The sequence below is a fragment of the Lycium ferocissimum genome, chromosome 4, assembly GCF_029784015.1.
Source record: "Lycium ferocissimum isolate CSIRO_LF1 chromosome 4, AGI_CSIRO_Lferr_CH_V1, whole genome shotgun sequence".
NCBI classification, from domain to species: Eukaryota; Viridiplantae; Streptophyta; class Magnoliopsida; order Solanales; family Solanaceae; genus Lycium; species Lycium ferocissimum.
In genome coordinates, this window is record NC_081345.1 from 22,225,310 (window position 1) to 22,239,698 (window position 14,389).

At 33.8% G+C, this 14,389-nt stretch overlaps 1 protein-coding gene across 1 annotated transcript; it reads right to left on the minus strand.

Moving 5' to 3' along the window:
* Window positions 1–1,176: 1,176 nt before the first annotated feature.
* Window positions 1,177–8,552, minus strand: LOC132051841 (lipase-like). Its single transcript, XM_059443087.1, has 10 exons — window positions 8,361–8,552; window positions 7,321–7,394; window positions 6,886–6,951; window positions 6,723–6,770; window positions 6,573–6,640; window positions 4,132–4,204; window positions 3,876–4,037; window positions 3,322–3,516; window positions 2,822–2,910; window positions 1,177–1,631 (listed from the first exon to the last, which is right to left on the minus strand). The coding sequence occupies exons 1-10, from the start codon at window positions 8,425–8,427 to the stop codon at window positions 1,424–1,426; spliced, it is 1,050 nt and encodes a 349-aa protein (XP_059299070.1). The 5' UTR covers window positions 8,428–8,552; the 3' UTR covers window positions 1,177–1,423.
* Between the last annotated feature and the right edge of the window lie 5,837 nt (window positions 8,553–14,389).

Consider the following 14,389-nt stretch of genomic DNA (forward strand, 5'->3'; position numbering starts at 1 on the left):
TCCAAATAAAGAAATGTGTACTAAAAAGGAAAAGATGTGGAATAAATTGGGATGGAGTATTACAATATTCCAAAGGGTGGCGTGGGGATGAGGGAAGAGGATAAGGTAGGTTAGTTGGCTCGTGGGGTATGGGAGACAAAAAGGACAAGCACTCTTATTTGGCGAATAGTGAACCCAGATTCGTGGGAAAATAAAGGTTATAACGGTGTTATGGGCATTTACACAAAACAGTTTAGATACGCAAAGCTATTGACCAAGGTTAGTTGCTTGACATTTTGCTGGTGAAAAATTCTTATTTAATCTTGACGTTTAAATTAAATTAAAAAAATAATTTAACTTAAAAGTTACGTAAAGTGAAGAATACGTGTCACTTAATCAAGTAATAAAAAGGTGTACGAAGAAGACACATATCTGGAATTTAGAGGCAGATTCAAGATTTTTAGTTTATGATTCTGAATAACAGTCATTCTTGAATAGATATTTACTGATTTTAATTTTCTTTTACTACAAACATAGAATTTAAGCTTAAATTACCTTTTTGTCAAACTGTAACTACAATGGTGCTTTCGCTCCCGGCTTGCATTTATTGATTTTACATGAATGAACACTGAGCGCGATTAAGCTTTCCCTCCAATGGTATCCACGTTCCTATTGTCTGATCCGCCTTCCGGATATGATCTGTTTTTGTTAAACTCCTTTTGCTCTATTGGACAGGTTCACAAAATTGATGGATAAGCTATACTCACTGATTTAGAATTTTCAATTAATATATTTCTTAAAAAAGAAGAAAAACAACTGGTAATATTTTCAGAGAGTGTTTAGATCTCTTAAAAGTATTTTTAAATAGATGAATTTATAGATTTTAATTTTATGTTGTCAAATTAATTATTGAAAAAAAAATGCAAAAACAATCAGCGTATGAAAATTTTCAACTTATTTATTAGTAGAGTAGTGTGTGCTAGATGGTGTCGATTAAAATCAGTCGATGCAGCATAAATATGTTAAACATATTCCTACTATTTGATAACATTATCCAACTAATAATTCTTAAAATAGTCTTTATGTGCAAAGTGAAACTCTTGCTGTTGATTGGGGGTTCATTGAGTTGCGACTTGTGAGAGCTTTCTGATTAATTGAACTGTATTGATAATCTCACTTATAGCTTCGTCACTTCGGTTTCAAACTTGAACAGTCACAATTCTCATTAGTGTAACTGAATGTATCATAATGAATGACACGGAGTTCATTACAATAGTAAAAAAATTCTTGTTTATTTACATAGAATAGAATATATGTACACATAAGAAAAAAGAACTAAATTTATGACCAAACTGCACAATTGACAGGGTATACAGCTCCAATTTAAGCCTTACCAGGGACCGGTATTCACCTCCCCAAAGCCAAGAAATAATCCCAAAAACCTCTATACCGATCGCCCTTTCTCATTTGACTCCACATTCATCCTCAAAACAGAAGCAGGAATATCTCTGGATAGAATGACATTTCCATCAACATCTACTGTGCCATATGCAGCAAGACCACGTTCCACAATTCTGCAGAATCCATCCTCACCTCCTAATCTCACACCATAATACCTCAGATGATCCTTAATACTTGTACCAGTCACTGACCTGGAGTATTTTAGAAAATTAGCAAACAGGCCAACAACTCTTGCAAAATTCAGCGAGTTTTCCACTACACAAAGACAATCAGAAAAGGGCGGGGCCAGGCTGGCCACTCCTTTGGTAACTGAACATGTTTCACATAGAATTATAGAGTCTGGTTATCAGACAATCAATATCTATACTGATATCGTAATTCAAATAGTTAACCTCTCTAAGAACCCTTTTGAACTTGTCTCCTAACTGATTCGTATGACCTAATTCAGTTCAAATGGGTTGACTTGATTAATCTTCAGTTTTATCATCGGAGATTGGTGTATTATTTTCGAATTATAAAGGTCATAGATTTATAAACTAAATTATAAACAAGAACAAACACCAATAATTGAATCAAAAATGGAAAAAGAGTAGCTAAAAAGATCATGGTGAAAGAAGAAAGTCATCTACTAAATATATAGAAATTAGGTCAACAAAATAGGAATGAGGTAATTCCTTTCTAGAATAAGCTCTAAAACCATCTGACTGTGAGAGACGTAAAACGGTTGTACTTAGAAACACCAATAAAGCTCTTAGAAATGTGATTGTTCGAAAGAGAAACTACAACCTTCTGTCTTCTTTGGTAATTTAGTAGGACAAAGTATCAACTCTTTTCTAGCTTTGTTTTCAATTTTTATCCTCTCTGTCCCAATTTTTCATTCCAGGTGAAATGTTTGTGCTCAGTGTTTCACAGAGATTCTACAGTTCTATTCTTCACAATTTCGTAGAATGAATCAACCCTCCTTTTGACTGAAGAATGAGAAACATTATCAGCATAGTGACACTGACAATGATGCAGTGTGCCCTTTACTAATACCAATTTGCTACTCCATAATGATTTCTCCTCTGATTTTTTATCTGACCAGCATGCACTCCTATTTATTTTCTATCGGTATCTATGGATTGATCACAATTCAGAATATCGCCTTCGCGGCACTGGACTGTATTTCCGTCATTTCCGGAAAGTGCACGGACAGCCGCCAAGAAAAATAGGTTAATTACATGAGTTTCAAAGTGAAATATGGATGCATAATCCGTTTATTTAGTTTTGTCTTTTTTCCCACCTTCAGAAGAATAAAGCATAGGCACTACATTTAATATACACCAATTTGCAGATCTCCTGTAAATTGATGACAGATAAGCTCATGACAGAGAGAAGTTACCTGCTACAAGAAGGGTCTTCCCCAGAATTATCACAGACCTTTTCAACGGTATAAGAAAGAAGTCCAAACCCAAGGTTATGGAGCCACACCTGCAATATCGGAGATTTCAATAACAAGAATAAAACCAAGGATTAATTTATGACAACAGCCATTAAATTGATGAAAGTTACTAAATAAATGACAGCTTACTTTCAATTTTATTCGAGCATAAAATGGGATTGCGAGCAACATACAACAGTGTATAAAAATATATAATAATCTTTCAACAGATAGCAAGAGTTCAAGTACAAATCAACAGTCTTCTGTGTGTTACATTGTTTTCTTGAATAAATACATTTGCATCTTTTGAATAGCTAAATCACTGTACTCAAGATATTAACTACACAGAAGGTTGCTATCACATTCCTTGTAACTTTTCCAAGTACTGAAATGACGGCCAGATTTCAAGCAGTTCAAAATTAGGCACAAAAATATTTGAGTTATGCTTGTCGAACAGTTACCTCCGTAGGAAAATGATGATAAGTTTTTTGAGGGAAATAGTGATAGTATGGGGGCAGATGAGGCACAATATCATGTTCATGTGTGACACGAATTGTATTTGGCACCCATTTGCTATAGTAGGACGCAAAAGCAGCATTCCCTATTCGAGGTTGTCCAAATGTCATAACTGAAACATCCCGTGACCCATAATTTACCTGGAATAAGCATACATAAAATAAATCAATATAATCACTAGCTTTTCTTTCCAGTTCTTTGTTATCTCACAAGTTCCTCGAGCAACAAGTACAGTTCCACCTTTTCTAATTATAAGTACGAACGTCGACAACTGATCAATGAAAAAGATTAGTAAAAGAGAGATACAACACATCGTATCAAATCATAATTTGTGAAGAAAACTGGGAAATTGGGACAGGTAACTATTCGTCAGGGAGTGCAAAAGTAATATCCCTACAAGAGTATTCTATAAGCAGAAGTATCTAAATTGGAAAAGCAAGGCAAAATATATAGACAATGGGAAGTCAGACAAAAATAGCAGCAAGTCTTTAAAACATACTATGAGATCCAATCCACAAAATGCAGCCATGGCGCCTCCCATTGAATGCCCTGTAACCATAATGGGAATGTCTCCATACAGCTCTTTTGCTCTTTTGACAGCACTTAACACTCCAGGGCGTAATGTTGTATTGTGGTAAGCAGAATAAAATCCATGATGAACCTGTAAGATGCAAAACTGACTTTAATCTTCCCGCAAAAAAAGAAGATTAATACACAAATCAGAAGCAGAAGAGATTGAAGTGTCGCACACTCACCATTGCATCTTCCATTCCAGGATATTCTATATCAAGCTGCTTCCAATATAGATCTGCAACCCAGTTCTGTATGCTGTATCAAAAAAGTTAACATGTGAACTTAGTTATCAATATGTTGAAGATGCATACAGCACAATGCAACTTTCTACATGAGAAGATCGACCAGTGCTTAGTGGATTTTAAAAATAATCACACAGCATGAGCAAAGAGAATCTCTTGAGCTACACTCCACAACTTACAGTTAGCCTATTTGGCCAAGCTTCCAAATTTTGCTTATTCTGAAAGGTGTTTTTGCCATAAGTGTTTTTCGAAAAAGTACTTTTGGGAGAGTAGCAGTTTGTGTTTGGCTAATCAATTTGAAAAGCACTTTTGCCAATATTAGAGCACCAATTTGTGTTGGGCCAAGGTTCCGAAAGTACTTCTTCGGGAAAGCTACTTTTTACAGAAAAACAGCTTCTTCTGCTACTCAAAAATACTTATATTTTCCAAAAAGCTTGGCCAAACACCTCAACTCTCTAAAATAAGCACTTTTGCCATCCTAGAAGCTAGGTCAAAAAGACTATTAGACCTGAAGGTCTGGTCAACTTCCCAGTCTCTCCACCTTCACAGTATGCTCCTCCATTATTAAAGAAAGAAACCTGAATTACTTGGACTTCCCTCCTACTTAAAAAACTAAATGGGCGTCCTCTACCTTGAACGGTGACCAGACCTCTCATTCCTTTCATCTGAAGTCAATGGCATCAACTTTAAATGCATATCTAACCAAAAAACCTTCTTTGCTATGTGTGCCCTTTTTCTTTGGCTAGGTTTGCTGGGAAGGGCAAGGTGGCAATGGCAACTGGCAAGGGAAGCAGGGAGCTATTTTTTTATTATTATTTTTTTTTTTTTCAAAAGATTATAATTGTAAACATCAAAGAATTTATAGCATGAAAATAGAAAATTTGCCCAAGGGTACTAATGGTAATTTAATAACATATTTTGCTAAGTTGATTAGGTTCAAAGGTCTTGTTAACTAACATAAACAGTAGGGGAGCTCCCTTTCACAACATGAGAAGCTAGAGGGGTGGTCCGTATTAAATTGAAAATGAGATCCAAAATAAGACTTAGAAATATGAGAAATTTTATGCTGTTACCTTCATATTTTGTCTATTCTGTAAATCTTTACAGAAGATCCATTTTTCCCCAAGATCAAAAGATGGTTTGGGTTATTAATACAATACCTACTGACTAAATTAACCCTTTTAAACATTTTGTTCTGAATTTGCATTGGAAAAAACAGCAAAAAGACCTCCAAGTGTAACTAGGATGCAGTAAAAGGTGTTATCTTTGCCCTAGCTAGCTGTGTGTTGCAATGCCTGTCTGAACTAACACTAATTGGGAACACTGGAAGTAGCTAATCAGAAAATTTCGCTTCACACCACGAGCATCAGTCAAATGTTTTTGTGATCAAGCATCAGTCAAAAATTAACCTTTTTAAACATTTTGTTCTGAATTTGCATAGGAAAAAACAGCAAAAAGACCTCCAAGTGTAACTTGGATGCAGTAAAAGGTGTTATCTTTGCCCTAGCTAGCTGTGCGTTGCAGTGCCTGTCTGAACTAACACTAATTGGGAACACTGGAAGTAGCTAATCAGAAAATTTCGCTTCACACCACGAGCATCAGTCAAAAATTAACCCTTTTAAACATTTTGTTCTGAATTTGCATAGGAAAAAACAGCAAAAAGACCTCCAAGTGTACTTTGAATGCAGTAAAAGGTGTTATCTTTGCCCTAGCTGTGGGTTGCAATGCCTGTCTGAACTAACACTAATTAGGAACACTGGAAGTAGCTAATCAGAAAATTTCGCTTCACACCACGAGCATCAATCAAATGTTTTTGTGATCAAGCATCAGTCAAAAAACAACTTGTGCAAACCAAAATACTTGAATAAACGGATAATTCGAGCAGTATATCTATCCGTCTTGTAATTCACAAACTCTGCTAGACAACACAGGTTTGCTATATAATCATATTGGCTAAAACCCATAAAACAGAGAATGATTGTTTAGAAGTCGTTCACATTTTCCAAATTGTTACTTTGCTAGGGATCTAACTTGCATCCAAACAGTTAGAAGATAACAACATAATAATAGATCCAGATTGCTGCATGGTTTTATCAGCTTGGTTATAAAAGCTCTTACGTCCATTCATTTGTCATACGTCTGTTAAAACTTAAAAGTAGATAGCAATTTTCCCTTTCTAGAAAAATGGTTTTGAACGGGACCTATGTAGGACAACTCTTATATGTCTACTAAGATATCCATCTCAATAAACTAACAACTCTTATATGTCTACTAAGATATCCATCTCAATAAACTACTCAGACTTCTTATCTGCAAAATAAGACATCTTTTATTCTATGGGACCACATGGGTGATGAGTATGGCTGAGAATAGAATCAAACCTGGTTCCCTGAGTGCCTCGGAAGGCAATTACAATGGCATTAAGATCTGGAGCCACCCCCACAAATGCCTGCAATGGAGATCAATAGTTAGAACCAAACTAGTGCCTCTGAATGAGAGAAAGGCATGCTTATGAATTATTCGATATTCACCTGTAGACATCGCTTCACGTCAACAATGAGCTCTAAAATTTGAAACCCCTGCACAGGGTGAAGGCTTGGACAAATTAATCAGATAAGAAGAGAACGGGATGAAATTTACATAAAGCTTCTCTTCAACCTGGAGAATATTTACAAAACAATCCGAACAGGATACCTTCGTCAAATCATCACATCTTGGGCATGTCCAAGTAAATAGTTCTGTCAAATCTGACACATAAACCTAAAAATACAGAGATCATGTTTGTTATTCTCTAGGAGACGAAATTCCAGCAAGAAAGTCACAAGTATGGATATAATTGGCCCCCTAATAAAACAGCCTGAACAGATGAAGTATGGAATATATTGACCACAAATCAAATGCAGCAAAAACGAGTAAGAAGAGTTTAAGGAATATAGAAATTAGAACTACACAGAAAGAAATTGGAAATTGGGATATCAGTCAATCGTTTATTGGTAAAGTCCAATTTTGGCCATCATGATATCCAGCTAAGCACAACAACACCTACCAAAAGATGTAGGCGATTAACCTTCATTAAAAGATTTCTGACCTCTATCCTACTCACTTATTCGAAATGTACCCAAAACTTACCGTTGCAGCATATTCCACCAATATGGTGGCAAGCGTGTGATTGTAGATTGTCCCTTGATCCTTCACTTTGAGTTCTACAGCCAAAAAAAAAAAAAAAAACTTAACTGTAAGTAGCTATCTATAAATCTATTATCATAACCAACCATGCCAATTATCATTTTGCAAATATAATGCATCAGTGGAATAATTCATTGTTGCGCACAAAAATTACATCTAAATACATAACAAAGCAAACAATGCCTGTACAACCCTGTCTAGGTTGCTTTCTTTGAATCTTTAATTTCCATTTGTCCATAACCATACTTCAAAGTATCCATAGATATACTTCAAAGTATCCATCGATACCACTACTTATCTGTTGATACATAGTGTGAATTACTCTTTCCATCTCGGTGACTCAACACAACAATTAGCTTACAAAGTATATGCAATATGCCCAGTGTCTCAGGCTATCAGCTGAAATATTAGGAGGTTTAAATTTCTACCTCGGCCAAAAATATCAGTCTTGGTCATAAACTTCATTAGATTGTTGTCTTCCTTAGCATCCTAAAGACCTAAACCATTCCTAGCCCATTCTTGTTCCCAGTCATGAAATAGTGTCTTGTTGGTTAATTATGCATTACCAAGGCTAAGAAGAGAACAAATTCAAGTATCCCCAATTCATGCCTGAGGATTACTTAAATGTGTGTAGCCCTCAATTTCCAAGCTAAGCAGCCTTCCGGCTTGATTTATTTAATAGGAAATATGAGCATACTTGGATGACTTTGTTGTCCCAAAAAAGACACAACAGAACTGTAATTCTCATAACTTGGATGATCTAAGGAATTAACTCAACTATTGAGCTTTTCTTGTCCTTATATAGCAACTGTTCGGCTTGACTAAAGCCAGAATATTAATTTAATTCACTTGCTATTGCACTGATAAAAATTGAAGTTCTTAGATGGATGCAATACAGTCAATTATAATGTACTGCACCCATAACTTATGCAAATTAAAAATTCAAATCAAAACAAGTAGTGTATATAGCACTTATAATTTACCTCTACCAGTTGAACAGGCAATTAAGCACATGAATATAACTCCCTTTAACAAAATTCTTCCATCCATAACTTGTAGGAGCAAAATTCAGGAAAAAAATTGCAGTAGAGAACGAATGAAGGAACAAGGAACAAAGGTCAACTATTTTGGGCTTAACAAAAGACAATTATTTAAGTCAAGTAGGCGATTGGTGGTTGCGTGCACTCGTGGATTTCTCCCTTTATATTTGAAAAAGAAAAAAAAAATAGATTCCCACGTGGCATTCGGAAAAAGCCGTGATGCGGTGGTAATTAAAATTTAAAATCACAGAGTGTTTGCTGGTCGTTAATGTTTTCGTTATCGCGTTTGGGCAAAGGTTAGGCCTCTTTCCCTCCTTGTGCACGTGTTACCTCACGTGAAAACTTTTTTTTTTTTTCCTTCAAGGATAATTTCAGATATACCCTTTGAATTTGTTTTTGTAACACTAATTTTTCCCTATAATTTGAAATATTGTGTCCTATCTTCGTTACTTTTTATCGCTATGGAACTAAAATTGAATCACATGATGAAATCCCCATGATTACTAAAATTGAATCACATGAAATGAAATGCTTATTGGTATTGGGTTATCTTCTGACGGTGGGGAATAGATTTAAATTTTATAATTAACGGCTTATCGGTGCGGGGGACGGATTACTTAATTTTCTTATGGGTAAATCGTTATTAAGAATTTATCATATTTTATTATATTTTTACCCCTAAACATATAAAATATGTATGGTAATTATAATTTGTAAACCTAAAGATAAGCCTCGGCGAGCCAAGCCCATTTGATCAAAAGTAAATAGTGTATTCACTTAATTAATTCTTAGAAAATAACCCTAATTTACCTAAAGGGTAAAGCACAGCAAGTCAAGAATCGCTAGTGCACGCAAGACACAAGTATTGTTTGCTGAATGAACCGATTAAGATCCTACAACTAGCAAGTTCCCACATAGGCACCAATTAATGCATTTGTGCTTTATATATCAGAAGAGAACTATCTTCCAGCATCCAACTACATGGGCTAGAAGCAGATCTGTGAAAACTTCTCAAACGTGGCTTTCATTTTTGCACTTTCAATGAGCAACTATAGGCAAAAGAGTGAGAATGTGTTGGGTCATTATTTTTATCACTTATTTCATTTTCTCTTATATTTAGCCGATACAAACGATATCTTTTTATTATCATTTAGCTTATTTTTTACCATTAAGCGTAATAAACCATCCGATCCGATATGCTACCATGATACTTCCCTAAAAGGTCAATCATGTATTAAGAATTGCCTAATAATATCCCTTTTGTTTTTTGAGCAAAGGTGTAAATATACTCCTAAACTTTGTGATTTAGAACAGATATACTCCTCGTTAAAAAAGTGGTGCATATATACCCCTGCCATTATACAAATGCTGGAAATATATCCCTATGGTTATGCAAATAGTGCAAATATGCCCTTTTCGTTGCCATAAACTTTTTATAATCATTTAGCTTATTTTTTAATTAAGAAAATGTCACGTGGCTTTAAAAAATAATTCTACCCATTTCTTTAGTAGAATTTTTTTTTAAGCCAAGAGACAATTTTTTTTCTCGGGGGTTGTCTCATTCGTCTTAAAAAATATCTCATTGGCTTTAAATAAAAAAATAAGACTACCCATTTTTTAAACGAACCAGACCCGACCCATGAGAAAAAAAATTATCACGTTGCTTTAAAAAAGATAAGTCTACTAAAAAATTAGGTAGACTTGTTTTCTTAAAGCCACGTGACATTTTTTTAATTAAAAATAAAATCTATATCAGCAAAAAAGGTATATTTGCACCATTGTGCAACTGCAGGAATATATATACACCACTTTTTTAACGAGGTTTATATATGCTCTAAATCATAATGTTGAGGGGTATACAGTCAGACCTTTATAACAGCATCTGCATATAACAGCATCTCTTTGTAGCAGCTAACTTTTTTCGGAATCGATTTTTTATGTTATATTTTACTTCTCTATAACAAGAGTACGCCAACTTTATAACGATGATTTCTTTGTAAAATACCTCCATATAACAGCTATCTTCCTTTGTTTTTGGTAAAATATTAATTAACTGTCGTTAGAAAAATATAATATCTATGATTACCAATAATAAGTGTAGAAATTTTAACCAAATATTTAATTTGATACTTTAATATACTATATTTATGGCAAAATATTATTTTTTATTTTTATTTATAAATAATTTTTAAAAAGGTAAATAATGTGAATAAGGAGCATGAGTCCTATTCTTTAGAGTAAGCAAAGAGACAAATCTTTGATTCCTAATCCTTTTAAAACGGATCCTACGAAACCAGCTATAATTATAAATTTCCTCCATAATTCTTGAAATAATTTAATTTTCTAGTAGATTTAAAATGTGTGACTTAGAGCTTAAAACTTTATACATTCAATTATGAATTTATTGAAATTGTATTATCTTTCTTTAATGTCTAAGTAGTGAAGTATGCATATCTTTGAGATTTAAAATCTAAATAATTTTGTCAATTTTTTATAACATTGAAAAATAAAAAATTAGATTTTATGCATCTTTTTTGTCTATAACAACCAACTATTATTTAAATGACAAATGTTGTTATAGGTGTATAACAGTAATTCTCTATAATAGCCAAAAAAAATTCGGACTCAACAATGCTGTTATATAGAGGTTTGACTATATTTGCACATTTTTCCTTATTTCTTTTAGGACTAAAATATCATCAACACTCAACTATCACTATTTTCTTCAGAATATACTAAACACACAAAACTTGCCTTCTCTCCTAGTTGGTATGCCATATCACATAAAATTCTATTTTTTAATATAAATTTATTTAACTTATCCAATCCATTTAACTCAACTCAAACTCATTTAACCAACCAACCATACTCATCCAACTCGATTAGCAAACATCAAACAAGCTAACTTTTTCTAGTCGTTTATACTATTCAAAGATCTAATCTTTTGATAGCAATTTGTGTAGATTTAACAGAACCTTTACCGATTAGACACCAAGTAGTTGAAAAAAATGAAGAACTGCTTCCACATCTAGCAATAGGTTAATGCAATAAGCCTGATGAATACAACATTGTATCAACTTGCGCTTTGCGATGGGCATTATAACAATATATCAGTGGTCCAGAAAATTTTATGAAAGTTTAAAAGATTTTGAATCATAATAAAATAGTCTAATTTTGTGACGACAATTGTGGCTTAGAATATCAATCTAGAGAATGTCCTGATACTGATTTTGCAATCCTTGATACAAGGTAAATGCATTGCGGAGTTTTAGCTATTATTGCGTGACGTTTTTATTTTCTATCACATTGTATCAACATATGAAGTTAAGTATCTTAATTTTTTTTTTCAACTACTTGGAGTCTAATTGGTAAAGGTTCTACTAAATTTGCACATATAACGTCAAAAGATTACATCTTGAATAATATGAACGACAAGAAAAAATTACGGTTGTTTTATGTTTCTTAACCGGTTTAGATGTGTATGATTAGTTGGTTTAATGGGTTTGGCTTGGGTTGAGTTAAATGGATTAGATGAGTTAAATAAAATATTATTAAAAAATAGAATTTTATGTGACATGACATGCTAACTAGGAGAGAAGAAGTGTTTTTTGTGTTTAGTATATTATGAGGAAAATAATGATCGTTAGGTGATATTCTAGTCCTAAAAGAAACAAAAATGATAGTAGTATGCAATTCTCAATAAATGAGTGACCTTTTAGGGAACTTACTCTACTTGTTGGGGTTTTATGAATGGGTGTGAATGGAAAATGGACCAATGCACCTTTTCATGGAAATTGATTCACACATCTGCACTCCTTTACTTTGTTGGCTATAAATACTTAGTCATTTTCATCAGATTTGATGCACCGAAAAATTCTGAAATTTCTCTCATCTCCTCTGCTTTGTTCTTCCAAAAATAAAAATATCGTATAGTTGTGTGATTTGCTCTGTTTTTTGAGTTCGACGAAATTATTGGTGTTTGAGGTACCGTTATTGAATAACAAGTATATTCGTTCTATCCTAGGAGAAAGTAATCCAAAACCTCAAGTATATTGAGGGGATTAAATTCCTTAAGATTGTTGTTATTCTGTAATTATGAACAGAAAAATCAGGAAAAAACAAAACGTTAGTTTAATCAAAAACATAAATTTTAAAAAAACTCTCTCCCCTCTAAATTATTTTTTGTTTGTTTATGTTTTTTATTAAACTTATTTTTCAATTTTTCCTGATTTCTCTATTTATGATCACAGAATAACAACAGTTACATGATCCATGAGATTGTCATTTTGTGCCTAAATTAATGAATTCTATTTTTTGTTGCATGAACCTCTCTCAAAGTCCTTTTTAGGCATACAATTATGTGAAACTTTCAGGATCTTAAATTATAGTAAGAAGAAATAGAAATGAAACTTTATTTCTCATATTTTAATTTAAAACTCAAAATATCAAATTATGTCAGTACGTTCCTGAAGTTTTAGTTCATCAAATTACATAAGTTTCACCAAATAAATATGAGCTTTGCGTTTCATCAAATTATAGTATTGCTACATACATCGCTTAGTTTTCATACATTATTTTGAAGGCTAGCTACTAGAAGTAAGATAGAGGGGCAAGTCAGGAATCTTACTGGGCGTTATGCTCGTGAAAATTCACTTATCGCATGGTGCAGATTCTACCGCTGGTGGAACTGCAAGACATATTTGATCTCAGTTCGAGGCGGGTTTTAGATCATGGTGAGATGCGCCAACCACAGTTTGTTCGTGGTGGCGAATGATTTTCTTTTTATTATTGTTTCATATAAGATTTATGACTTATCTTTGTATGTAGAGTCGAGTTAGATGCTCATTGACTATGTATTAAAGATTTTTGGGTACATTTTGTACTTCATATTATTCTGGGGCTTCCGTTATGCAGAGAAACTGCTTTTAAATATCTTTGGGTCGTTGTCTGATACTATTAAAGTAAATTCGCTTGTTGAGCAGGTGGCTCTCTAGGCGTCCATCACGACATGTAGATTGGGTTGTTACATTTTTCTATTCTTTTGGTTGTGAAGAGCATATGCTATGTTTGAGAGACTTTTCAATATAAGGATAAAATATGAAAAGTGGCCTAAAAACGTTATTTGTAAATTAAGCCCAGTTTATAGCTCCCTCCTCAATTAGATGAAAGCACGTTACAAATTATTACTCATGGCTCGGCCCGTAAACCTATCAGGAAATGACATTGCATGTCTCTTTTTTAAGCCAATCTTTTTAATTTATCCGTGTTTTAAGAAACTTTCCAAATATAACCAATTGCTTTCTCTTTCCGCATCTTACTGTTCTTCTTCTTTCTCTTTCTCCCTTTCATCTTCCTTCGTCGTCTTTTCGCATCTTACTGTTCTTAGTCTTTCCAGTTTCTTCTTCTTACTTTATTGTCTTTCCTTTTTTACTTGTATTTACAATTATTTCGATGTCGCTTCATCTAAAACCAAGGCCTGAAGTTAGTTCCTGAAGCAAGAGGGGACATGGACTTCATAGTGTTTTAACCCTTTCAAAGACATCTTCCAATCTCTATAAATCTATTGATAGAGCAACTTTAACCATCCTAGTAGTTGTATGTACAAGATCTTGAGGCCCAAAACTCTCTTTTGAATTTATTAGCACAAAAAATAACACAAATTGGTCTATCTATTGATCTTTCTATGTGCTCCGAAGCCCCCACCCATCTAAGTATGTTTTCTTGTCCGTAGGCGATGGGCCTTCTCAGTGAGGAAAAAATAGTGATCTAGCTTGAATTGGGACTTGCATGCACCTTCTTTGGCCGGTTTTAAATTTTGCCCCCATATTTGAAATCTTTAAAAGACAGGTTCCAGGTTCGAACCCACGCCAATAAAAATTTTAAAAAAAATTCGCAAGGCAAGTTTAAATTTGATAGAGCATACTTTTTTAATCATCCTAGTACGGGACCGATACTTGTCATATACTTGTGTG

Excerpts from the sequence above, each read along its gene's own strand:
- LOC132051841 (XM_059443087.1), bottom strand. The coding sequence starts at position 8,427 with ATGGATGGAAGAATTTTGTTAAAGGGAGTTATATTCATGTGCTTAATT. Across the intron at positions 6,641-6,722 it reads ACGTGAAGCGATGTCTACAG|GCATTTGTGGGGGTGGCTCC; the intron begins GTGAATATCGAA and ends TCTCCATTGCAG. Across the intron at positions 2,911-3,321 it reads ATCATCATTTTCCTACGGAG|GTGTGGCTCCATAACCTTGG; the intron begins GTAACTGTTCGA and ends CCGATATTGCAG.